This window comes from Papio anubis, chromosome 3 (genome assembly GCF_008728515.1).
Source record: "Papio anubis isolate 15944 chromosome 3, Panubis1.0, whole genome shotgun sequence".
NCBI classification, from domain to species: Eukaryota; Metazoa; Chordata; class Mammalia; order Primates; family Cercopithecidae; genus Papio; species Papio anubis.
In genome coordinates, this window is record NC_044978.1 from 130,032,047 (window position 1) to 130,058,761 (window position 26,715).

The following is a 26,715-nucleotide window of genomic DNA, read 5'->3' on the forward strand; positions in this document are numbered from 1 at the left end:
TGGAAGAGGGCTGGTGAACAAACTGAGCATTGGTGAATCAGATGCTCTCCTACTGTTCTAGCTCTAACATCCTATAACAAATGCTTTTAGAAGAAAATTAATTTCTATTCATGGACTGCCAGTCCCTCAACAATTGTTACAGATCAATTCAGCAAGCAAGCAGCTATGCCATCCTTGAAAATAAATTACTATGCAAGTGAAATCAGATAACAGAAGGGAGTACAATTATTTATTTAGAAATGTATCTGAAGTTTAAATTTATCTCTTATTGACATACAATTCCATCAATAAATTTAAAACCTATAAATTATTCTGCAAATGCACATTTAACTTCCTATTTACATTTTAAAAGCATCACGTAACATGAGTGTCAATATTAGAAGCATTTGGCCCCTGAGATACTGCTTTAACTTATTCCCTTGCTGCAGAATTCCCAGTATTGTCATGACTGAATACTAACAGAATCTGTATTATAAAAATACTTTACCCTAGCTATTTTCAAAATAAAATATGCTACATGAACATTAATGAAAAAAAGCTGAATATAATGAACAATGCAAAAAAGCTGACTTTTCAAACTTTTTTTAGTAATTGCTTTTTCTTTCCAGCGTGGTTTATTACACACACAAAAACGCACACACACAGTGGTGTGCCAATAAAAATTTAACAATTGGCTCTGCAGGGGGCAACAAAAACACCCTGATTTGTAGGGTCTGCCAATTTTCATGTTGTAAATCTTCCGTGGCTGATTTCATGCTGACAACACACCAACAATAAATGCATAGTTGGAAAGAGAGGTACAGAATTGGCCGTCATGAGCTGGTAGAGTCAGCGCCAGCACATGGCTGCCCCAGAGCCTCTCCATCATGCACATAAATATATCATACAGAAATGCATCGTATAAAGTGTAGTATACATATGATTTCTCACAAAAGAGAAAGTCATACTACGTGACTTATAACGAAGTCATGAATATTGTTCCTAGATTGAATCCACAATCATTTTAACTATAAATTCATTAAGCCAGTCAACTATAGTTTAGGGCAATAATTTTTAATTGTTAAGGTAGTTGGAATGGTTAAGAAGTGGCTTAGCCTTCTCACTCAAGTAGAGTATAAGTTGCACATTTTAGAATTAATCACTAACACACTAAGCCGGCCTGTAAAAAAAAATATGAATATGTATTTCCCAAAATGAATAAATCAAACACCTGAAAACTGCAAACCTTTATGTGCAGCATGAAAAAATGCCAATAGCAAGAATTTATATACTTGATGCTTGGCCTGTTTATCTTCATGGAGATTAATAGAGCAAATAAATATTTATAATAATGGTGTTAGAACATGCTGAATAGTATACTGCATTAAAGTTACATGATCTTGTCTTGAATTTTGTGTTTGGAATAGTACCAAGAAATATTCTGTGGGAGAAATTGAGTGGCAATTTTCAAATTAATAAATATTTATTGAGCTACTACTGTGTGCAAGGCACAGCACTCAGGCACTACATGGGACACAAAGATAAATGCATACAGTCTTCTCAATGAAATTACAATCAGTAAAGGATATAAGACAAGAGGTCAAATATTTAACATACAGGAACTAGTAGGATCTATAGAAAGGAAAGACCCTATTCTTTGGGAAGATATAAAAAGTCTTTTGGGGTAAGGTGGTATGAAAAGGAAATGAAGTAATGATAACTTGAACTGAAGATGAATAGAATAGGTTCTACTAAAATTTGTCCCAGCCCTGCCTAAGGTGCTAGGTCACCCGTGGCTAAATTCTGTTATTTCTGCTGCTTAATGAGTACATGACAATATGTTCTGGTCATCATAGGAATTCTTAAAACAAGGAATCGTTCTGCCTCAGCAGGTGGCATCTTGAGGCTTTTGGATTCTGTCTTCTAGTTTTTTAATGAGCAACAGGCCGAACACGCGGATGAGTGTGAAGCAGCTTCTGTGGACTGTGTCAATCTGTACGCTAGGGTGAATGAGTAGAGAGGGCAGTATGGAAAACAACTCCAGTGACTCTCTTAACCTTCTTTGAGGAAAGGAAAAACTTGGGATAAAACTGAGTATTTTTTCAAGTCCCACTGGTGAGAAAAGCATGTCATAACCGAATTGCATCTGTTTGGGTATCATATTGGTTTGGGGTGTAAATTAGTTATTCAAAGAGTAGTATCTGTATGAATAATTGATTAATTATTTCATCCTACATCTTTTTTCCCAAAATAACTTAGGAAAACAACACCCTAATCAGTTTTTCTCAAAACGAGGCATTTGTAGCCCATATTTTTGCTAGCAGGAGTTGAATGTAGTTTTTTAAAGCTGAAAAAAAACCATCACATTTTCTAAAACTCTTTATAGTGAGAGCATAGGTCTTAGGAAAAAACATATTAGCATTAATAAGTAAATTGTCTCAAGTCGTACTAAAGCACATTACTAGGATCAGTAAAAAATACATATGTACAATTGTGTGTTAGATTCTGTAGCTAGCAAACGAAAAATGTTCCAAGCTGACTTTAACTGGAGTCCATCTTGGTAGATGTTTCAACTATTGTCACATCAACCTTGAGAAGAGTTCAAACACTAAGAATGAATGAGGGAAGAGGTTGTGGCTGAAAGGATTCCTGACCTCCACATTGACTTGATGGTCAAAAGGGCATTATGGCTCTGAATTTTGATGAGGCGCATTTACCCTTTAGCCCATGTTAACATTTTCTTCAGGATTCATTCCTATCTTAAAATGATTGATGAAAAAGTTTTTGTGCTGGACCATTACAATCAGAATAATCAGAATGAATGCCACACTGAATATCAAAAGAAATAAAACTAAAATCATTATAAGGAAACAACCATGTGATATTTTTCCATCTGCTCTTCAAGCAATGTTATTTGTTGCAACCCCTACAAAAAGGTCAAGAAATTACACAAGTACTAGTTTATTGGTTATTCACAGAGAGTGAGTACCTGAAGGAGAAGGCTGTCCTTTTACTACGCCATTTTTAGTCTTCTCTTCTGAGTTCATTACTTCCTTGTAGATAAGTTCTGTAAGAAACAATTAGCTGTGTTATTATAGAAAACAAATTTCTCCTTCATCCACAGGGAAATTCATTACTTAATGGCAAGTAATACTGTTTTGATAAGGTTGAGTAAATTAAAAATCAATTGAGATTCCTTTACTGCTCTATTTCTATTTCTATATTGCCTTGTAATTAGCAGAGAGCTTGGCACAAATAGGTATCCAATAAAGCAGCTGAAGAAATCAATGCATGAAAATTTATTTCTATGTACATGAAACATACTATTTATTTCTCTCTATATATACACTATTTATTTCTACATACATTTCTACATAAATAACATTTATTTCTACATACATGAAACATTACTACATACATTAAACAAGAAACACATGTTTTACTTGTTTTCTGAATTCTTTGGGGTAACCACTAATACATTCAAGCTTCATCTAGTAACAATTTTTATGACTTTGAACATCCATTTTTCTTTTATACTCACTTCCTATGAAATGCACATATTCTCATGACTTTAAATTTTTACCAATCTTTACAACTTCCATCTCTTACTGCATCTGTTTTTTTTTTTTTTTCCCACACTCATATCTTGGACTTGTAAATCTAAACTTGCCAAAAACCAAACACATTAAAAAATTTGGTTCATTTACTCTCAGACTGGCATCCATTTTTGGCTTTCTGAATGCTAGAGTTAAATTGGAGAGTTGCAGTTCTGTTTACTTTGTCCCTTTTAGCTAAAAATCATTCAGCTCTACTCATTCTTGCTTTGCAATGGCTTATAATCTGTATAATCATCACCTTTTACAGGTACTTCTTTCTCCCAATTTCTCACAATTTAGTCCATGTCCTCCTCAAATGATGGTTATATCCTATCACCCACCTATTCATGAGCTCCTAAGGAGTGTCTTCCTGTCCTTACTTGGATGAAAGCAAGCCTTTTTCATCTACACCCAGCATCTTTTTTCACTTGATCTGCTTTATGTATATGTTCATTTTTCCATATACACCAACATGACCCTGGAATCTCTTGACCAGTGGAATCTCTTTAGTATCTTTTAAATTTTTTTTATTTTACATATATATAGAGAGAGACAGAGACTTTCTCTGTCACCCAGGCTTGAGTACAATGACACAATCATGGCTCACTGCAGCCTCAACTTCCTGGATTCAAGTGATCCTCCCACCTCAGTCTCCCGAGTAGGTGGGACTACAGGTGTGTACCACTATGCCCGGCTAATTTTTGTATGTTTCTGGTAGAGTCAGGGTCTCCCTATGTTGTCTAGGTTGGTTCTGAACTCCCGGGCTCAAGTGATCCCCCAGCCTCAGCCTCCCAAACTGCTGGGATTACAGGTGTGAGTCATCACTCCTGGCCGTGTTTAGTATCTTTGTAACGTTTTCTGCTTATTCCTATCCTTTGTTTTCCTCTTAGTCCTTTATCTGATCTTTTCTAAATATTTTTCTTTTCCTAATTTACACTTATTAATTCCTGCAAGGTAACTCAAACATTCCTTCCCTTCAGCTCTTCCCATTTTGATCTGACCATTTGTTACAATCTGCATTTGACTTTCCCATATTTTTCTATTCTGTAGTGATTTAGATTAGTTTAACAATTCTTTTTAAGTCAATTGTTTTTCTGCTTTGTTTTACTCTGAGTATAATCTCAAAAATGCAGTATGTGTTTGGAAAAGTTTTGCTGAAAAATGAATTAATGCATTCATTCATTCTAATTTTTATATTAAAGAAAAAAATAGGCTACTTCGATACACATATTTTCTATTTAAATTCTCAAGTCTTATCAGTCCAATGAGTAAACTCATATACTAACTATCTTTTATTTTCTAAAGTCTAATACCATCTCAGAATTAATTTTAATTTCATGTTTCATATGATGATTTTATGTACAAACATAGAAAGTTTTATTCTGGAATTCTGAACTAAAGCTTGCCCCCCACCATGACAAACACTGACAATCAGTACCATTTTAAAAGGTATCAGTGGTAAATGCCTTTCATTCTTGAGCAAATACAACATTGCTTTTGGCATAAAAAGACAGATGAAGTTTTAGGAGCTTTAAAAATGGTCTAAGAGAATAGCAATCAGCAAATCATCTTTTAGTAAATTGTTTTTACAAGCAAAGCCTTGGTGATACTTTCTGAGTTCAATAAAATAAAAAGTATACATTTTTAAATAGTAGAGTTACCTTTCCATTCTTCGATTGTGTGTTCTCTTTCATCCAACTGCTTGTCATATATCTGAGGTGGAGGCTGCCGAATAAAAACAAATAATAACCTTTGTGCAATAATGTAAACATGACTAAACTCTTACAATGCATGAGAATACCTTGCACTCATTTATTTTGGTGATTGGAACCGTATATAAATTACGAAGTAATTACAGTAGTTCAGAAGTTAAAATTTTCCCGTAAACTTATGGGGGATTCATTCATATTGCAATATTTGCTGATTGTTGCAATATTTGCAGCAGAACCCAAATCCTGAGAGCTCACTTTCTGACATCTTCTGATTTAGAACCCACGCCTAAGCAATTAATGACTGGTCTTTTAAAAAGCAGACAAAACACTTGATTACAATGGCCCAGAAGCTTCATTCTCCTTCATTCACTTGCCTTAGAAAAGAACCATGCTAAAATCCTTCTAGGCTAGTAAGATTGTGTTCTATTTTTAGACCTTCCCTGAAGAAAAGTTTATAATATTTCTCAACAGACCATAGTACTAGTCCTCAATACAAAAAAAAAAAAAAATTGAGACCAAATCAACCTTTTTATTTTTCATGAAATATCATAGAATACGTGTTTATATTGCTATGTGCCCTATACTTAAATGATTTTAAGCTTTTTGTTTATTTTAACCTGAAGAAACTGCCAGTTGACTGTAGAGGTGGGTCACCTTGAATCCCTCAATGGCCCTTGGTTAGTCCTCTCTAGTAGACATGATGTGATAGGGTCTTCAGTCTGACTTACAGAGCCAGCATTTCTCTTCCCATGTGGAGTTCAAATGTGGAAAAGGAGGGATTTTCACAAACATATGTGCCTACCAGGAAGTAGAATCTCAAATAAATTCTCTGACCTCTTCTTCCTGATATTTAGACTTTAGGAGATCTATCATGGTGGCTAGGGTAGCTCCAATTCAGGACAAGTGACATGGAAAGAAAAAAAATAAAAAGGCTCTTGGAAAACTAAACCACCATGGGGTAGAGAAAGACAAGGCTGAGGGGCTACACTGGTTGGCACCGGACTGAGCGCAAAGAAGAGCTATCAAGTTTTTGCTGCCCTGTCCAATACTCCAAAAGCAATAGTTTTTGTGAAAAACTAAAAGAGTCACTCAATAAGAGTGATGCAAGCCCTTTAGGACACAGACCTTTCGAAAATGGCTATTATAGTAAGGAAAGCGCTGGACAGGATTTTCAGAGACAGCTTCTGGCTTCTGTGAGAGCTTTTTGGCTCATGAGCAGCACCCTCGGGCTAAAGTGACCCTTCTCTAATTCATGCAAAATCTCTGGTAGCTTGAATCATGACAGACACAAATATTCACTCTAGGCCTGGCACGCTGGGGCCTCACATCCTGCAAAGTATCTGGCTATGAAAATAGAAGACTTGGCACAACTGTGGTGAAGTAACTTAGCATAATACTGAGGTATTGAGAAATAACTACTCATGGAGCCAGACATTGTTTTAGCACATTTGACTGTTACTGGGGCAGAAGGCTGTAAACCTCACCTACTGCAATTCAGAAGTGGCTGGCTGAGCAGCTCTCAGCAGCTGTCAGCACTGACAACTAAGCAAAATGAGACTCTCACAACACCCCAGACAATAGTAAGAACACAACACATTGACCGTACATAGGTGACAGGACTGGGATAGTTAGGCACTGCTCTCAGGACCTGACTGAGGTAGAACCTTCCACCTCTATCAAGAACTCTCAAATAATAGAAACATTCTGACTTAGTGAGTGAATGAGTAAAATGAAGTTATTTTTGAAAAATTGTGAAACCATTACCTAAGGAAGCTACCACAAAGCCAAGTCTGGTTTTGTGAAGACGCTTTGCCAAGTGGTAAATTTCCGCCTTTGCCTCTTCCTGAGCGTGTGTAATGCTGTGGTTAGGCCCCCATCCAAGTGGCCTTGTCCAGGACCCCTGCAGGACTCAGTGTACGTAAGCTCTCAGAGCCCCCAGAGCCCTCTGAGCTGTTGGCACCTCCTTCTTCTTCTAACAATAGATCCAGCTCATGATCCTGCCTGGCTGGCTTCTCCATGCAGTGGATTTTTCCATTCAAGTTTTAAAATTGAACATGGCTCAAGAGTACAGTTCCTGCCAAAGTTCATAAATGCCATTTTCTTTTTGCAACAAAGCTATTTTGAGGAGGTTTTCCTAGGAGCCTCAGTGTACAGCTGTTGCTGATATAAAAAGTACAAAGTACACAGACGCTAATCATAAACCAACTGCAAGAGAGAAAGCAAAGTGCTGAGTTCAAGATTTTTCCTTTCAACAAACCAAGAGGGCTGCTTTAAACACACTTGAATTTATAGTATTTGTTCGACGGCCTCTGCAAATTTACTACATATTCAGATTTTTGTTTGTTTGTTTGTTTTTTGAAGAGGAAATGCAAATGTCACCTCCAGTGAAAGGGCACATGCACATACAGGTGTCTTCTATGTGACAGTATAGAAGAATAATTGACCAATAATCCAAAGAGAGCAATGTTACAACACACACACATGTAAGTGCTTGGCAGCAATCATCAGGATGAGATAGTCCGAAACATTCCCTGCCTCCTTCTGCTAAAGAGAAGTTGGTATTTGAGCACTCGCTTATGCTCTTTCCCCACCTTATTTAATAGGAATTATTCTCTTGCTAAGTGACAGTCTAAATAAAAAATAAATGAGGAGTGGGGATAAAGAAAAATGCCCCAGAGATGTCTGTTGAGAGAGTATTTTAGGAGAGTTTAGCAGATAAGAATAATTTGAGATGTGAGAAATGAAGGATAAGAGGAAGTTAAGGATAGTATATGGAGAGTTATCAGGACCTGTGACTTTCACCCTTTGAATATTTTTTCAAAAGACTGTAAACATCTTTCCTAATATTTTGGGAGATTTGGACTTTACTTCCTTGGTTGAAATTACTGCAGAAATTGAAATGCAAATTTATATGGATTGCATAAACAATAACTTAAAATAGATTAGACATATTTCTATTGATGGTTAATTTTATATGAATTTATATTGGTGGTCAATTATATGAATTTTATACTGATGAAACATGTCCAAATTGTTTCAATTAAATGAGGAAGAAACACAAACAAGTACATGGTCACTGTGAATTAATAAATACTAGAATTTATTTATTTCTTTATTAAATGTATTCATTCAGTAAAGGTCTTGGACACCTAACACATGGCAGACTATATAAAAAACTGAGATTTCAAAACTGAATAATGTGATTGCTGACCACAAGGAGTTCACAATTTACTGGGGTAAGACTGATGCAAAACGGATCGTTAGCATACAACATGATAAATGATAGAAACATGTATATGGTCTAAGGGAACAGAGTGGAGAAGTCCTGACAAAGCCTGGATTTTATTTCCTGGAGTGATGCTTATTCAGTGAGCGAAAGATGTGTGGGAGGTTGTCAAGATAAAAGAAGGAGGACAAAAGGTGACTCTATGCCAAGAGCACATTATAAGCCAAGTCACAGTATGTAGGAAACAGAATAAGGGTGGTGGTGGTGGTGGTGGTGGTAGTGGTGGTGGTGGTGCATGTGCTTCTCTGTGTGTACATGCATGCCAAGAAAACAAGAAGGAATTTTGTCACAATAAAATAAAACATGTGGTGAGAAGTGACAAGATATAAGAGCTGTACCTAGAGAAGCAGAAGGGTCAGACAAAGGGTGAATCAAGGATGATCCAGGGCGCCAGGCACTGTGGCTCATGCCTGTAATCCCAGCACTTTGGGAGGCCGAGGTGGGTGGATTATTTGAATTCAGGAGTTCGAGACCAACCTGGCCAACATGGTGAAACCTCACCTCTACTAAAGATACAAAAATTAGCTGGGCATGGTGGCAGGCACCTGCAATCCCTGCTACTCGGAAGGCTGAGGCAAGAGAATCACTTGAACCCGGGAGGTGAAGGTTGCAGTGAGCCGAGATTGTGCCACTACACTCCAGCCTGGGTGACAGAGCGAGACTCTATCTCAAAAAAAAAAAAAAAAAAAAAAGATCCAGGGTGTCATGATATGGAAGAAAGAAGAAGAGAAATCACTGAAGAGTGTAAGAGAACGGCCCGGCCAAATTTACAGCTGGATTGAAGAAAGATGCAACTGTAAGCAGGGAGAAGAGGTAGGGAGCCATTGCATGATCTATAAAAAATATTAAAAGTTCTGACTGTGGTAAAAAAAAAAAAAAAAAAAAAAAGAGGGTGAATGAAAAATACAGATCCAGGTATAATTAATAAATATTAATAAATAAACTTGGCAGAATTTGGTTTTTGATTGAATGCATGTGATGGGAGAGAAGAATATGAGTCCCCAGTTTCTAAGCTGAGTACCCGGGAAGATGATCATGTTGGTGAAGCCATGTAAAGAAATCGAGAATGGAAAAGTGGAAATGAGATTGGTAGAGAGGTGAGCCTAAGCATTATGTGAGAAGAGATGTTGATTTGAAAGTTAAGTATATAATCTGAAGTTCAGAGGAATGCTGTTCAATAGAGATGTATAGATTTGAGACTACCAGCAAGAGATGTTTGTTGAAACTATGACAGTGGATGAGGTCACCCAGGGAAGATATGTGGATATAGAAAGTAAATGGTCAAATCAAGGTTTAAAGATTGGACAAAGAAAGATAAGTTCACTAAGGAAAAAGAGAACAGCTAGAGAAATACATGAAAAATGAGAATATTGCAATGTTATAGAAGTCAAGCGAGTAGAATTTCACAAAAAGTAAGTAATTGGTTGTTTCTTGCAAATGAAGCACATAAAGATTTTGACTCTCAGGGTACCAGCAATGTATAATAGAAAGCAAGCCTCTGAACGCTTTGAAAGCTTTCCAAACTTTAAATTGCTATCACCCCCAGAAAGATCCAGATAGATCTTCGATGGAGACATCACCTAAACAATTGAAAAAATGTAGAAAAAGATTTTCAACACCAATATAACTAAAAGGAAAGAAACTATAGAACAATTGTGACACTAGAAAAAGTATAATGATCTCAGATCTACTCTCCCAAGTCTCTTTGAGAACTTAATAAAAGAAAAACACTGTCCTCTATCTAGTTAAAGGAAACCACTTTTTTTTTTTTCTGAGAAACCACCATATCTTAAGCTGTCCTTATATATACCCTAATAATCCTCAGAGTCAGGAAACTAAGATTCAAAGAAATTTAAAAATATATATCATGAAGTCATATAGCTAATTAATGATGAAAGTTTTATTAAAAACAAATTTAAAGAGTAACCCAGAGCAAGTGTCAATACTGTTGAATCTAAAATAAAGGCTAACAAAACAATATTTAAAGTGAACATCTTTGTGAAACAAGAAATAGAAACATAAGCCAATAGGGTGACCATATTTCCCAGTTTGTACAAAATAGTTCCACTTTATGCTTATTGTCCTTGTAATTATTAGTAGCCCTTACCCCCTTCTCTCCTTTAAGTGTTGTGGTTTGGAGGATAAATATGTGGACACTCTACATAGCAATGTTGTGACATGACATATTAGAGATCTAAGGTATACAGTAATTTGAGGACACAGAAAACAACTGAATTGCAATGTTTTTCTAACACTGAGGTTTCAACAATTGCAGCTGTACCTTTTGCTTCCTTGAGACAGCACGTCAGCATTCCTTCCATTTTCTCTATTTTCAGGAACGTAAAATTCAGTTATAAAATATGGCTGTTGGCAGATAGTACAGACAAGAGTAGAATTCTACATAATAAATCTATAGTGGAAAACTGTGGATTCTGCAGGCATTCTATGGAGTTCTTGCTGTTGGACATGACTTTTTACTAAAGAGATCTCTTTAACAAGTACCTGTTCAATTCCTAATTGATCTTTTGAAGGTAAAAGTTGCTCTTTCTGCCTGTAATACCAGCACTTTGGGAGGCCAAGGTGGGCAGATCACGAAGTAAGGAGATCGAGACCATCCTGGCTAACATGGTGAAACCCTGTCTCTACTACAAGTATAAAAAATTAGCTGGGCGCTGTGGTGGGCACCTGTATTCCCAGCTACTTGGGAGATTGAGGCAGGAGAATGGCATTAACCCGGGAGGCAGAGCTTGCAGTGAGCCAAGATCACAGCACTGTACTCCAGCCTGGGTGACTCCATCTCAAAAAAAAAAAAAAAGTTGCTCTTTCTTGTGACTTCATTCATTTTATCCCATATATACAAGTAATATTCATGAGTAAAATGTGTGATTTTATTTTTTACTGAATCTTTGAGATAATTCTTTTTTCAACAGCATTATAGGATATTAGTGGTAAAAGAAAGTTCAGAGATTATCTAATGCCATCCTTATTCAATTTTCAAATGAGAATATAGAAACTGAGAAAGCGTAAGTGATTTGCCCAGAATCACAGAGTTAATTAGTGACAGATGAATACATTTATGGTCTCTTATGGGAAAAGACAGAATAATGGGATTCCTATGGGTTGAAGAAACAGAAACATTAAACTGGATAATTTGACACCTGTAAAAGATATTCATTAAAGACAAATTTGAGCCTGCCACACACTGATTTCTGTTCCAATTTTCTGTCAGTCTACACATACAGCTAGAGCTGGCAACTATCATACAAGCAATCAACACTTATATTCTTAAACACTTTTTGTCAAAGTATCATGAACATCAAAGACCTCTAAACACATGAATCTCTAAAGAGACAAAAACCAGATATGAGAAATCTAAGTCGTACAAAGTTGTTCTTTTGATTCATCTTTGAGCCCTGAACTGACACTTTTCCCTACCACTCATGCTCTGAACCATATGACAATCATCAAGTTGTTGGTGTTTGTCTGCTTTGTCCTAATTAAGGATCTCCCTGTGCTCAGCTGCCTTGTTTAAAATGTCAATGAAAGCTTTAAATAGCACTGTCTCTCAGTGTGTGCATTCACTATTAATTCAACATCTGGATCAAAGTGCATGATATTGTATCTTATTGAAATATGCTTTGTTTTTTCTTATTAAGCTTGGCAGTTTGATGATTGTCAAAAGATGCATGGTTTATTAAAAGGCTTTAAGCAAGAAGGGTATAAGTACAAAATTAGATAGAACAGGAAATCCATTGAGGAAATATGCAACATTTTGATTTCATATTTCCTTGAATCTACACATATAAAGTAAGCTTTCTAATTTTTTTTTCTTAATTTGATGACTAGGACTTCTTAAATTTTCACCTTTTAATTAGAAAATAAAAATTTTGGTAAAATGAGTCTGTGTAGCATTAAATGATATGTACTTTCATGGTTTTATTTGGCTAATGGCACAGTTTAGCATGTTCAATTTTTCTCTAAAACCTTATATTCTCTGTAGGACCAACAGCAGTTCATTACCCCAAAATGGAGCTCAATATTTGTTACACAAACAGTCTTACCAACAATCAGCCAAAATAATGAAAATATTATTGCAATGTGCACAATTATCAAGAGAATTGATTAGATATAATTAATTCCTATGATTTCTCAGTAATGTGACCTTGCTATGCATTAAGCCAGTGACCTGGTTTCCAGTTACCAAAAACTTCATTGCCTTCTAAAAGTAGATATATGGCATTTTGTGATGTACTATCAGTTGATTATTTAAAATTGCTTCAGCAAGTTTCAGGAACTATGTCTGTGTTCTTAAACAGAAATTAAATAATATACTACTACAGATGAAATAAATGCCTTTTAAAGGTGTGAGTTGAGGAGATATCAGCAAGATGATAAAATAAGGCTCTCCAGTGCTCCCTCTCCCACAGAAACATCAATTTGAACAACTATCCACACACAAAAATACCTTCACAAAAGTGAAGGAAACCAGGTGAGAGGTTTCAGCACCTGGATATAGCACAGAAATAAGAAAAGATGCATTGCAGAGAGAGGAAGGACAGTTTCACATTACCTGCTTCACTCTTCCCCCAACACCAGACAGCGCAACATGGAGACAGATACCCTCCACATGATGGAAGGAGAAGGAAGTGAGCATCAGACTTTGCCTTGGACCCCAACACTGGGCCTGCCACAGTAAAACCCAGCACCAAAGAGGCCCTCACAGCCCTAGACACCAAGCTAGTACTTGTGAACTGAGCTTCCACACCTTTCCCGGCACTGATCAGGAGCTTGTAGCCCTAGATTCAAGGTCTATACAGCAGACTCAGTCTCTGGACCACTCTACTGTCAGGTCTACCTTAGCACCCCAGCCTCTGGAACTTCTCCAGCCCTGGGCCGTCCCCTATAATCCTGGACATCAGATCCATCCCAGTAACTGACTATTTCCTGCAGACTCAGACTCAAAGCCCATCCCAGAGCCAAGTAGGCCCCTGTGGACCCAAGGATGAGGCCAACCTCTGCAGATGTAGGCAAATATTTGCAGATACAGGCATTAGGTCTGCCCTTGTGTACCCAGACTTCTGGCCCATCCATGTGGACTTAATCAATAGGTCCACACTTGTGGATATAGACTTAGGCTCAACCCTATAGACCCACCCACTTGCTGACCCAGGCACCCAGACACCCAGCCAACCTGCCTAAGGATTCCAACAGCAGGCCTACCCTTAGACCACACCAAATGGCATGCACAGGATCTATGGAAAGGCTGACTGATAAAGAGTTTTCCCAGACAAAGCCAGTCTGCAAAGACTGGAATAAGCCCTGACTTCTTCAGATGCACAGATATCAATGTAAGGAAATAAGAAACATGAAAAGCTGAGGTGACATAAACCACCAAAAAAATACAAAAATCTCCCAATGGCTGACTCAAGAGAAATGGAAATATATAAACTAAGAGACAAAAAATTCAAAATAATTGTTAAGGAAGCTCAACAAGCTTCAAAAAAATTACAGGGAAACAATCTAATAAAATCAAGAAAACAATAAATAAAACAAATTTAACAGAGAGATTGAAATTATTTTTCAAAGACAAACAGAAATCCTATTGCTGAATATAATGAATGAAAAGAAAAATGCAATAGTACGATTGATCAAGAAGAAGAAAGAACTTGTAGGCTTGAAGACCAGTTATTTAAAAACGTGGTCAGAAGAGAAAAAATGAAAACAAATAGAGAAAGTTTAAGTGATTTATGGGAGAGCATCAAAAGAGCACATTTTTGAGTTCAAGAAGAGACAGAAAAGGGGTAGGAAGCATGTTTCAGGAAATAGTAGCAGAAGGTTTTTCAAATCTCTGGAAAGATATATTCAGGTAGAGGAAAGTTAAAGGTCTCTAATCAGATTCAATTCAAACAAGATTACACCAAGACATATCATAAAGAAATCAACAAAAATCAAAGACAAAGAAAGGATCTTGAAGGCACCAAGAGAAAAGAAGCAAATAACATTTAAGGGAGTGTTCCTATCAAGCTAGCAGATTTTTCAACAGAAACCTTACAGGCCAGGAGTGTATGGGACAATATAATCAAAATGCTAAAATTAAAAAAAACTATCAATCAGGAATACTGTACCCCACAAAGTTGTCCTTCAGAAAAGGAGAGATAAGGTCTTTCCGAAATAAAAGTTGAGGGAGTTCATCACCACCAGACCTGTGTCACAAGAAATGCTTAAGAGAATTCTTCAGGCTAAAAGAAAAGCACTCTAATTAGTGACACAAAAACGTGTGAAAGTGTAAAACTCACTTATAAAGGTAAGTACACAGTCAAACTCAGAACACCCTAATACTGTAATGGTGGTATATAATTCTCCTATATCTTCACCATGAAGGTGAAAAAGAAAAAAACTATTAAGAATAATAATAGCTACAATAATGTGTTAAGGCATCTACAACCATCTGATCTTCGACAAACCTGACAAAAACAAGCAATGGGGAAACAATTCCCTATTTAATAAATGATGCTGGAAAAACTGGCCAACCATATACAGAAAACTGAAACTGGACCCCTTCCTTACACCTTATACAAAAATTAACTCAAGATAGATTAAAGACTTAAATGTAAGACCTCAAACCATAAAAACCCCAGAAGAAAACCTAGGCAATACCATTCAGGACACAGGCATGGGCAAAGACTTCATGACTAAAACACCAAAAGTAATTGCAACAAAAGAAAAATTGACAAATGGGATCTAATTAAACTAAAGAACCTCTGCACAGCAAAAGAAACTATCACCTGAGTGAACAGACATCTTACAGAAAGGGAGAAATTTTTTGCAATCTACTCATTTGACAAAGGTCTAATATCCAGAATCTACCAGGAACTTAAATTTACAAGAAGAAAACAAACAACCCCATCAAAAGGGGGCGAAGGACATGAACAGACACTTCTCAAAAGAAGACATTTATGCAACCAACAAACATATGAAAAAAAGCTCATCATCACTGGTCATTAGCGAAGTGCAGATCAAAACCACAATGAGATACCATCTCATACCAGTCAGAATGGCAATTATTAAAAAGTCAGGAAACAACAGATGTTGGCGAGGCTGTGGAGAAATAGGAATGCTTTTACACTGTTGCCGGGAGTGTAAATTAGTTCAACCATTGTGGAAGACTGTGTAGTGATTCCTCAAAGATCTGGAACCAGAAATAGCATTTGAACCGGCAATCCCAGTACTGGGTATATATCCAAAGGATTATAAATCATTCTATTATAAAGACACATGCACATGTATGTTTATTGCAGCACCGTTCACAATAGCAAAACTTGCAACCAACCCACATGCTCATCAGTGATAGACTGGATAAAAAAATCAGTGAGAGACTGGATAAAGAAAATGTGGCACATATGCACCATGGAATACTATGCAGCAATAAAAAAGAATGAGTTCATGTCCTTTGCAGGGATATGGATGAAGCTGGAAGCCATCATCCTCCGCAAACTAACAACTAGCACAGGAACAGAAAACCAAATACCGCATGTTCTCACTCATAAGTGAGAACTGAACAATGAGAACACATGGACACAGGAAGGGGAACATCCTACACCAGGGTCTGTCAGAGGGTTGGGGGCAAGGGGAGGGAGAGCATTTGGACCAATACCCAATGCATGTGGGGCTTAAAACCTAGAAGCTGGGTTGATAGGTGCAGCAAACCACCATGGCACATGTTTACCTATGTAACAAACCTGCACGTTCTGCACATGTATCCCAGAACTTAAAGTAAAATGAAAAAAAAAAAAAAAATGTGTTAAGGGATACACAATATAAAAATATGTTAATTGTGACATCAAAAATTTCAAATGTGAGAGGAATGGTGGAGTAAAAGTATAGTTTTGTTTTAAATGCAAGCAAAAAGTTATTGTCAGCTTAAAGTAGCTTGTTATAACTATAAGATGTTTTTGTAATCCTCATGGTAACCACAAAGTAAAAATTTACGGTAGAGACGCAAAAGATACAAAGTAAGGAATCAAAGAGAAAATCATTTTATCAAAAAAAAAAAAAGACAGTAAGAGAGGAAGAAAGGAACAAAGAACCTACAAAACAATCAAAAAACAATGAGCTAAATGGCAGTATTAAGTCCTTACCTATCAATACTTACCTTGAATGCAAATTGATTAAATTTTCCAGTCACCTTGGATGTGAAGGGGGCTGAGGGAATAGAAAGAAAGGTTCCAAGGTACCTCATTATCCAGATGAAAACCTGGATAGAAAGTAGTGCCATGAACTGGAAGGAGAAGGAGAAGGCATAGATTTGGTGTGGAGAGGAGGTATGGCCAGTTTAATATTTAACATGTTGATTTTGCAATGCCAATTTCAATTCCAGTGACCATTAGATTTATACCTCTGGAACTCAGGCCAACTCTGAGACAATGCGTAGATTTGAGACATTTATGATAATTACAATTAAGGCTGTGGTGGAAGATAAGACTCCCAGAGACAAAAGAAATTAGGGCTATAAAGAAAAAATTTCTGGGATGCACAATTCTAAGGGAAGAGAGAACAACTCACATTGAGCAATGGAGGCTGCAGGAGAATAGGTGTGCTGCCACCACAGAAATTAACATGCAGGGGTGCAGGAAGGAGGGTACTGTCAGCTTATTCAAATGGGCAAATACATGAGATACCCATTTTTTTGGACTTGGCACCTAAGAGGCCACTGGTGAATTTAGAGAAAGCACTGTCAATGTTTGAAAAGTGAACTGGAGTAATTGTGAGTAAACAAAGACTAATGTTTTACAGAGACTTGGCTATAAAGCTGGAAGACATACTTGCATTGTTAAAGGTAGAAGTGTAGTTAAAAATAAAGGTGGGTTTTGATTCTTTGTTCTTTGAAATGAAAGCGACTAGAACATGTTTATTTGTAAGAAGTAATTGCCACTGTAAACTGAAACATAGGACACACACAGACAAGGAAGAGACCCACATGAAGAAAATAAATGCTATATAAATAAAAGAGTACGGTACTCCGGGTTTTCCTGGATCTTCTGTAAATGACTCTATCACAGGATTATCATGTTTTCTTCTCAACGTCTTCATCGTTCTACTACCATTCGTAGCAAGTGGATTTTCATATATCATCTCATTTAGTCCTTGTGACAAACCTCCTATTCCAAGTATGCAACTGAGGCACACAAAGATTTAAAAATCTATGAGTTAGTAGCCATATTTTAAGCCAAATCTAACTGAATGCAAAGTCTGTGTTCTTTGCATTTTTCCACCAAAGGCTTATAGTTCCTACTAATTCAACCTATTGAAATATATTTTAACGTTTTATTAGGCAAACAAAGCAACAGAGAACAGCAGGGAAAAAGGCAATGTTTATCTCTAGCTGACGGGGCTCTCGAAATGCTATTAATCAAGATTCTAAATACAAATTTCCATGTCCACTCAGAGGAGCGAGAATGTGCAATATATTGTGATGCTGCCACCTTGTGGCAAGAAAAAATGAAAACATTAAGTAAGAGGTGCTTTGTGCGTGTGTGTGTTCATCATTTTCACCAAATTGCACTAGTCTATGGTTCAACTATGGCTGCAATTGAAATCATCTGGGAGTTTTAAAAATACTGCTGCCTAGATCCCACCTCAGAGATTCTGATTTAATTGTTCTGGGGTGAGGCGTTGGTGTCAGGACACTTTTAAAACATCCCAAATGATTCTAATGTGCAGCAAAGATTAAGACCTCTCTGCTCTAACCGCTTTACAGTAGAAAAGCAAGTCTTGTCATTTGCCTAATTATGTTTCATTTGTATAGATGCAAAAGAAAACATTCTAGAGAAAGTAGGTGATTTTCTCTCAGTCTTTAATGACATCTAGTTCTTGGTAGAATACAATGATTTCTGGAGAGATATACCATGCTATGGTTTTAAAGAACAGGACAAAGAAATTTGTGAATTGTAATCAAAGTGGACACAAGATTTGTGTCTCATAATCAAATGTGGTTTGTAGACTAAAGTGGGCAGGAAGAATCTCTGAGCCTCATAATGCGTCACAGGTTTTCCGAAAGGAACAATGGAAAGAGCACTGAACTTGAAGCACCATTGACTCTGGCACTAGTAAGACGAGTGATCTTGGGCAAGTCACTTCGTTTGCAATGAAAGATTTTCATCTACTGCTTTATTCAAGAGAGAACTACTTTCAAATGTTGAACAAATATCATACCAGGTAATTCAACAAAACTCTCTTAAGTACTTGCAATGCACAAAGCATGGAATTATAATGTGTTATATATGGAAAGCACTAATGTTGCTTAGAGACATCATAGCACTAGGTGACCAGAGGAACCTTTGAAAGCTAGTAATGTGAATTTTAATTATGATGTGAACTGAGTGTAATTAGAAAGCTTAATTACATAATGCTCCAGTGGTTTGGCAAAGCAGTTGAATTCAGTTTTCTCTATTTTTCATTCTATTCTGTAGTTTTCTCAGATGGTAGGTCACTAATTTATTAGCTCTACACCATCAAAAAGTGCAATCATGTCTTGAAAATGAAATTTCTCTTTCCTGCTTCTTGGAAATTACAATTTTCTATGGTTCTTTAACTGAAAAGGCTCAGTAATTGCACCACCAATCACCCAGTGCCCTGGCCATGAATCTTTCTTTCTTCATTCATTCATTTAACACTTACTTATTAACCCACTACTATATGCTATTAGTCATCTTTGAATTCCACCTCCCTTAAATTCCAAATTTAATTATTTACAATTCATGTCGATTATTAGCTTCTAAACATCTCTTGAATATTCTACCCATGTCTATAGTAATTTAGATTACTACAGATCTATCCCCCTGCCTTCTGGCTCCCTTTTCTCAACTCCAGTCCCACACTGCGGACAGGGTGGCCCTTTGAAACTTCAAATCTGCTAATGCTATTGTCCCACTTTCTAGTGAATGGCTTCCCTTCACCCTAGGATAGTGTCCGTGGTCCATGACAATGCTTGGGAACTCCTTCCTTATCTGGTCCCTGCTTACCAACCCAAACTAATTTCTCACCCTTCTCCATTAAGTCACTCAGAAAGCTTTGCAATTCTCTCCACCCTCTCTTGACGCTGGGATTTTTGCATATACCCTTTCTTCTGCTTGTCTTTCTTCACTTGGATAATTCCTTTTTTGGCCCTTCATGTTCCTGTTTGAAAATTAATCACTCCAAGCAGCCTTCTGTAACCCACATTAGGGAGTTATTTATATGTGTTTCCAATGTACAATAAGCTTAAAATTTGGAATATGTATCAACATTTACTTATTTATCTTCTCTCTAGACTATGGGACAAAGAATTGAGGACAAAGATTGTGTCTTTGTTCACCAGTCTAGCACAGTATATAGTACATAGTAGACATTCAACAAGTATGAACCATTGGTGAAGAACAATTACTGCATTCAAAAATCTACTATATATTAACTTGGAAAAATTGGTCAAGTAAAGAGATGAAATAAATTATGACATGTCTGACATTATTCAAATAATTTTTTAAAAAGTAGATTCCAGCTTTTGATATGCACATATTAGCCACACAATCATAGGCAATGTGCTTAACATCCATTAACATCCTGAGCTTCAGTGTCTTCAATTCAAAACGCAGATACATCCATTCGGCAAATATTGATTATATGACTACTAAGGGCCGGACAGTGTTCTAGGTCGCTGGGATAGAGCAGTGCCCCAAAGAGTCACTGTCTCTCTCTTTATGCATCTTAAATTCTACTTGATGAGACAGATAATAAAAAGAGATATATAATGTCAAACAGTGACACATAGAAAAAAAGGATTAAGAGGCTAGAGTGTAACAGAGTATACTATTCTATTTTTTCTTTTCTTTTTAGTTTTTTTAACTTCTTTTTTTTTGTTTTGTTTTACTTTTTAAATTATTGTATTACTTTTACAAACCCTTGTGTCGAGGGCTGACTTTCACTAGATCACAGCAAGGGAGCCGCTCTGCTGTGTAGGAAACCCCGACCCAGAAGCAGGTCGTCTACTTATGTTTTACTGCCAGGTTACCCACGAATGTGTGCTGCATGACGGGCAAGGGGGAGACCAAAGAGTACTATTCTACATAGGGTGGTCATAAAAGGCTTCTTTGAGAAGGTAACATCTGAGCAGAGATTTGAATGAAGTAAAGGAGGGAGCAGTGTGAATATCTGGAGGAAGAATGTACCAGGTAGAAGGAAACACAATACAAAGACCCTAAAGGGGGAGCTTGCTTGGTGCGGTAAGGAAACCGCAAGGATGCCATATACTGGAGCAGAGTGGAAAAAGGAAGCCTAAAGGTGACATCAGAAAACTAGGCAGGAGCCAGACTAAGTAGAGCAATGTTTTCCAAACTGCAGTCATGAAAACAAATTGGTGGCTCATCACCAGCACCATTTAATGTAAACAAGAAGAGTAAAGTGAGATAGAAAATATCAGTGTATGGTTTTTCTTTTGTGTGTGTGTATATGTGTGTGCGCATGCACGTGCACTTGTACATGCACGCTGGGTTGCAACGTAAAACACCCTTCTTACTATGGGTTATGATAAAATTTGAAACAACACTGTGGTAGGGCCTTGCAAGCCATGATAAGTACTTCGAGTTTTATTATAAATATGATAAGAAGGCATTGGAAGGTGTTAGCTGAGGAATTATATGAATGTAACCTGTTTTATATTTTAAAAGGAAAATTCTAGGCATTCTGCAGAATGGACCACAAGGGACAAGAATGGTGCTGAGAAATAAGTCCCAGATTATTACATGCTCCAGCGTAGAAATGAAGGGATGAGAAGTGGTCTGAGCCAGGGGATATTTAGAAGGTAAGTTCAGTTAAGAGTTGTTGAGGATAGTCATCATTTTCTAGAGTTTTTTGATGCTTAAATAAGATTGGATATCAGAAAGGGTTTTATAAACACTGGAGAAGTGCTCAGCACAGTACAGTTGAGTTCAATTCAAATGGCATTTACTGACCATAACTACGCACCTGCCACTACTCTCACTGTTTTGTCTGCACTCGGTAGATAAAACTGAATTTCTGCTCGCAAGGAACTTTACAGCAGTAGAGTTGTGGAAGACAGACATAAAAATGAATCATTGCAGCATAATGCATAATATGATAATGGCATATGGAAGGTTCTAAAGAAAATGAGTTAACTTAAAATTCTGAGAAGCAACAGTTTTTGTTGCAAGCCTTTCTTTTCATAGGCAAAAGATCACATTAGCCCCAAGGATATTCCGTAGGACAAATATGAGCTCAAAATGAACTAGAAAATAGTTCTAGGTGAAAAATAAACACATTGAACACAGATATTGCTGAGTTAGTCTATTAAAGCCACATGTCATTTGCACTTCTGCCCTACAGTCACAAAACAAAAGCAAATGAACAAGGGAAAAAGGATCTTCAGCCCTTCTACATCAGTAACATGAATCAATAAGGAGTCATCCTGGAGACATTAACCACAGAAAACCACACTCTTCCAGTTAGCATCAATGAATAGCCCCAGGATACAAATCCACAGTGAACAAAGAAACATAGCTACAGAATTAGAAACATTATTAAGGAAAATTGATCTGAGTATACTTCACTAATGTTAGAGGGATAATATTATATTTTAGGTTGAAATTTAATAATTTTTTTCAATTCCAAAGTGTTTATGAATTTTAAAATATACATACTTTTTGTTACAAATCTTTATTTTTCCCCTTCCTACCACTAATCTCTGTGAAAAAGTTTAGAACACGACATAAAGTTTCTAGGTTAATGAAATCCTTCCTTCCTTCCTTCCTTCCTTCCTTCCTTCCTTCCTTCCTTCCTTTCTTTCTTTGAGACCAAGTCTCACTCTGTTGCCCAGGCTGGAGTGCAGTGGCATGATCTCCGCTCACTGCAACCTCCACCCCCCTGGTTCAAGTGATTCTCGTGCCTCAGCCTCCCAAGTAGCTGGGATTACAGGTATGTGCCACCACACCCAGCTAATTTTTGTATTTTTAGTAGGGGCGGGGTTTCACCATGTTGGCCAGGCTGGTCTCGAACTCCTGACCTCAGGTGATCCACCCACCTCAGCTTCCCAAAGTGCTGGGATTACAGGTGTGAGCCACCACACCTGGCCAATGAAATCTTTCAATCAAGCATAAAGACTTCTGCTAATCTAGTAAAAACTGTCCCTTCTACCTACATGGATTCCATACATTTGCCACATTATACAAGAAAGCATTTGTGTACCACATTTACATATGAGATGTTTATCAGAAAGAAAGTGGCAAATATTATTATTGTAAATTCATTTTAATTCTAAATTTTCTAAATACATAAATTATTAATACCACCTTTAGGAAGAAAAGTGGACTTTGTAAAGGATACTGTGACATAATGAAATGAGTATCGGTTGAGAATGTAGGGCTTTAATTGTGGGTCTGTGTAAAATCATTTTAAAATTATTTAAAACCTGTGTACTAACACCTGGAGGTAGTGATAGGGGTTCTTTTGGCTGGGCCAATGAATAAAAGGAGCATGGGTTGAAAGGTTAAATAAAGTAGTCAATGTGATAATTATTGAAACATTGTATTAATTCTTCTAATATTTCTGAGAACCCACTGTGTTCTAGGAACGCATAGTTACATAGATAAGGTAATGAATGAGACAAATTCTTTATCTTCCAGTTGCGCCAAGAGCAGTAATTTCTAAGGTATGTGTGGTGGGGAAAGGGTACTCTGAGGAGAGGGAGATGGGGAACAGAATCACTTGAGAGTGAGGATTTATTTCCAAGTAATTAACATGCCCACAAGAATCTGCCATACCCCACATCAAGAATCATTGCTTTAATATAGATTGATGAGTTTATGACGTTAATGAGTTGATGACTGTCTCTCAAGTAGGTTGGGGAACAAAAAAGTTTGAGAAACAAACACAATCATAAAGAACTATATTCTAATATAAGACATTACCATTGCTCCTACTTTTTAATGTATTACCAGTGCTCCTACTTTTTAATGTATTATATACATTATTAAATAATACTTTTTAATGTATTTAATAAATACATCTCATGGTGGATTTTCTTAAAACAGAGCTTGCCTTTTCATTAAGTAATTACTCTAAGGAGTAATTTTAAAAGAAAATACGTCCAACTGAGCTTTTGTGTTAACATGATAGGAACTGATAACATTTCCAATTCTCTTATGTCACATAGACTAAAACTGTTCGGTTTAAAATAGTTCAATTACCTCCATAAGCTTTAAGAAAACCCTCTTTAATAACATCCTATGTTTTCAAAGTTAATTGGGTACTTTCACATATTTTTTTCCTTTAAAATATTATTAGACAGGACGTTTCATGGGTAAAGATTAGTGATACAATTATGCCACCATCTCTAAATGTCATTCTTTCTTCATCTCCATTGCCATTGAAGTCCATTTTGTCGTCTTTTATCTCAACTACTTCACTAGCTTCCTAAATAATCTTTCAACTATATCATCACTTCATCAGTAGAAAGAATGATCTACCTAAAACATGAATCCCATTATGTTACTCCCTGATTAAAATCCCTACAGCCGTTCCCCCAAGCCTGCAGCTTGCGCACCCTCTGGGAATGACTTAAAGGGTGTTTCCTGATCAGGGCCCTGCTTCCATTTCCAGCTACATTTCTCACCACTCCCTTCTCTGCTCACAATGAATTAACTCATAGTTCCCCAAGTGTGTCCTGATTCGTCTTCTCTCCTGGCCGTTGACCAGGCTGCTTCCTTCATCTACCAGATTCTACTCTTCCACCTCCATTTCACTTGGCTAACTCTTGCCTAACCTTTTGGTCCCACCCGAGACTTTTCTTCCTCCTGAAAACCTCCTATGGTTGCTATAGAATGAGTTATACCTTATTCCTTTGGCACTAGTACTATGGTTATAATATCTTATTTACTTATCTATCAACTCTACTACAAACTACTAAATAACAGGAACTATGTCTTTTTATTATTAGAATTAGTGAATCCTCAATGGCAGTGTACACTTCAAGCTTAACAAAAGTTTAAGTGAATGAATGTGGTGGACCTGTCCAAGGTATGATGAGACCTTGAGTCCATGTCCTCGAATTGTTGACCCACAGAGGTTTCCATTGTGTTCTACTGTCTCCCAGTGCCATGACCTTGGTCTCCACACTCTATAACTCTTGGTCCTCTCCCATTGTCTATCTACAGCCCTTTGCTTTGGGAAAGCTAGATTATGTAAGGCCATATTTTAAATTAATAATTGCAAGCCAAGTTTTTTGCTTGGATTTAAGCTTAGCCTTCCATTCTTGGGGGAGCTATTCATTACTTAAGAAAATCTACCTGTGACTATGCATGTAAGAACTCTGGCTAGGAATAAACTATTGTTCATGATTAAACAGGAATGGTGCAAGAAGCATGAGCAGGCCTAGCTCAGATAAAAAAGTAGTAACAGATTGCTGTACTATGAAAACAGCATTCTGGCATATATATCATGAAAGAAAGTCACCAAAAGTTCTTAACACTCACTTAGTCCAAAACAACACACATCTTAGGTAAGAAATTTTCAGAAAAAGTGCTTGAGGCTTAGCTAATTAGCTAATTATCTCTCACTTTTTACAGAGGAACATAAGAGGAATTCAGCTTTCAAAACGCACCTAAAGATAGAAATCAGATTCTCCCTGGAATTAGAAACTGTGGGGAGCATCTTTTGGTTGTCGATTAAACATATATATATATATATATTTTTACAAACAATACATTCTATTCTCTTTCACAAGATATTGTGGGCCATTATTCTACAAACAACCCTCTGAGTCTCATATGAAACCTGCAGCAAGTTATGGCAGTGGTGTTTATCACTCTTACAATCGCCCTGCCATTAGAAAGAGACATAATAATTTTATTATAGCACATACTCTGGGAAAGACCATAAACTTTTAATATACTTGTAAAAAGGGAGTGTAACCTTTTCAATATTCTGTCTCATCTATTCTACCTTCTCTTCACATATAACGAATGCCCTAGGGCCTAAGCCATGGATCTACACTTGGGAAGAAAATGTTGAGATTCAGCCTTTTCCCTGAATCTGAAGGTTACCATGATTTAGCACCCAAGAATAGTTTCTGCCTATCCTTTTTCTGGTTCTTTTTGCAACTCTTCAACTTCCAGACTTGTGGTCTATGTAGAGTTGTGATGACATTCTGACTTCATGTCTATAGTTTTCATTTAGAGATTTTAAAATGTCAGCATAAACATACTACAGCATTTAAAGCTGTGTTCACATCACTGCACATATTCATTTTCAGCATCATTAATGATTATTCTTTGATTATTTTCCTTTCTCTCCTAGACTGTCAAACTTCTTAGTTTACTTGCTAATATTGATAGCATCACCAACTCTAAGCATGACTCTCAAACAAGATATTTGGTTAATTTTTTTGTGTTTTTGTTGTTCATTTGTTCGTCTCACCTTTTAGTTGCAATGCACAACATAACCACCTTCTTAGATAATGGACAAAGAAACAAACAAAAATCTTTGGAGACACAATTGGCAGAGGAAAATAAATATTGCAAACAAGTGAGTCCTTGGAAAAACAAAGTGGAAACAAAGTATGAGGAAAGCTGGGTCTGTCATTCTTATGAAATCTGTATTATTCATTGAAGAATAATGCAACGCTAAAGCTATAAGCCACGTGTCAACTGAACCCCTGAAAGCCTCACAGCATGAGAAAAGAACTAGCTACTTGAAGAGTAGACAGTTGCTGTTAATTTCCATTTCTTGAAGACAATACCTTTTTAAAGTTGTCTGGGACCACAAGAAACTGTTTTTATAATGTTAATAGTTTTTTATATCACAATAATAAAAATTGGAAGCATAATATTTTATATTTATCAGTTACTTCTGCCTCCACCACTTTCCTTAAAAAAGTAGGACTTTTACAGATGAAAGAAAATTTTAAAACAAATTTTTAAATTACCCAAAGAGAATAAATTATTTCCTAAAAAGTGTATTAAACCTTTTTGTTATGTCTATAAATGATAATCTAGTCTAAGAGTAAATCATCAGCATTTTTGCAGTCCCCTCCCGCCACCCACTGAAAACTTTCTTTACTAGATTCATGATTTTCAAAATTTTAAGAATTAAATTT

General features: G+C 36.7%; 1 protein-coding gene across 12 annotated transcripts in view; it reads right to left on the bottom strand.

Moving 5' to 3' along the window:
* MAPK10 (mitogen-activated protein kinase 10) overlaps positions 1–26,715 on the bottom strand; it is a 336,526-nt gene that overhangs the window by 12,124 nt on the left and 297,687 nt on the right. For all 12 annotated transcript variants that reach the window (XM_009207132.3, XM_009207129.3, XM_003898914.4 and 9 more), the window contains 2 exons: positions 5,237–5,300; positions 2,969–3,046 (listed from right to left, as the gene is read on the bottom strand). In XM_009207132.3, the coding sequence (XP_009205396.1) occupies positions 2,969–3,046; positions 5,237–5,300 (142 nt within the window). The remainder of the gene's footprint in view (positions 1–2,968; positions 3,047–5,236; positions 5,301–26,715) is intronic.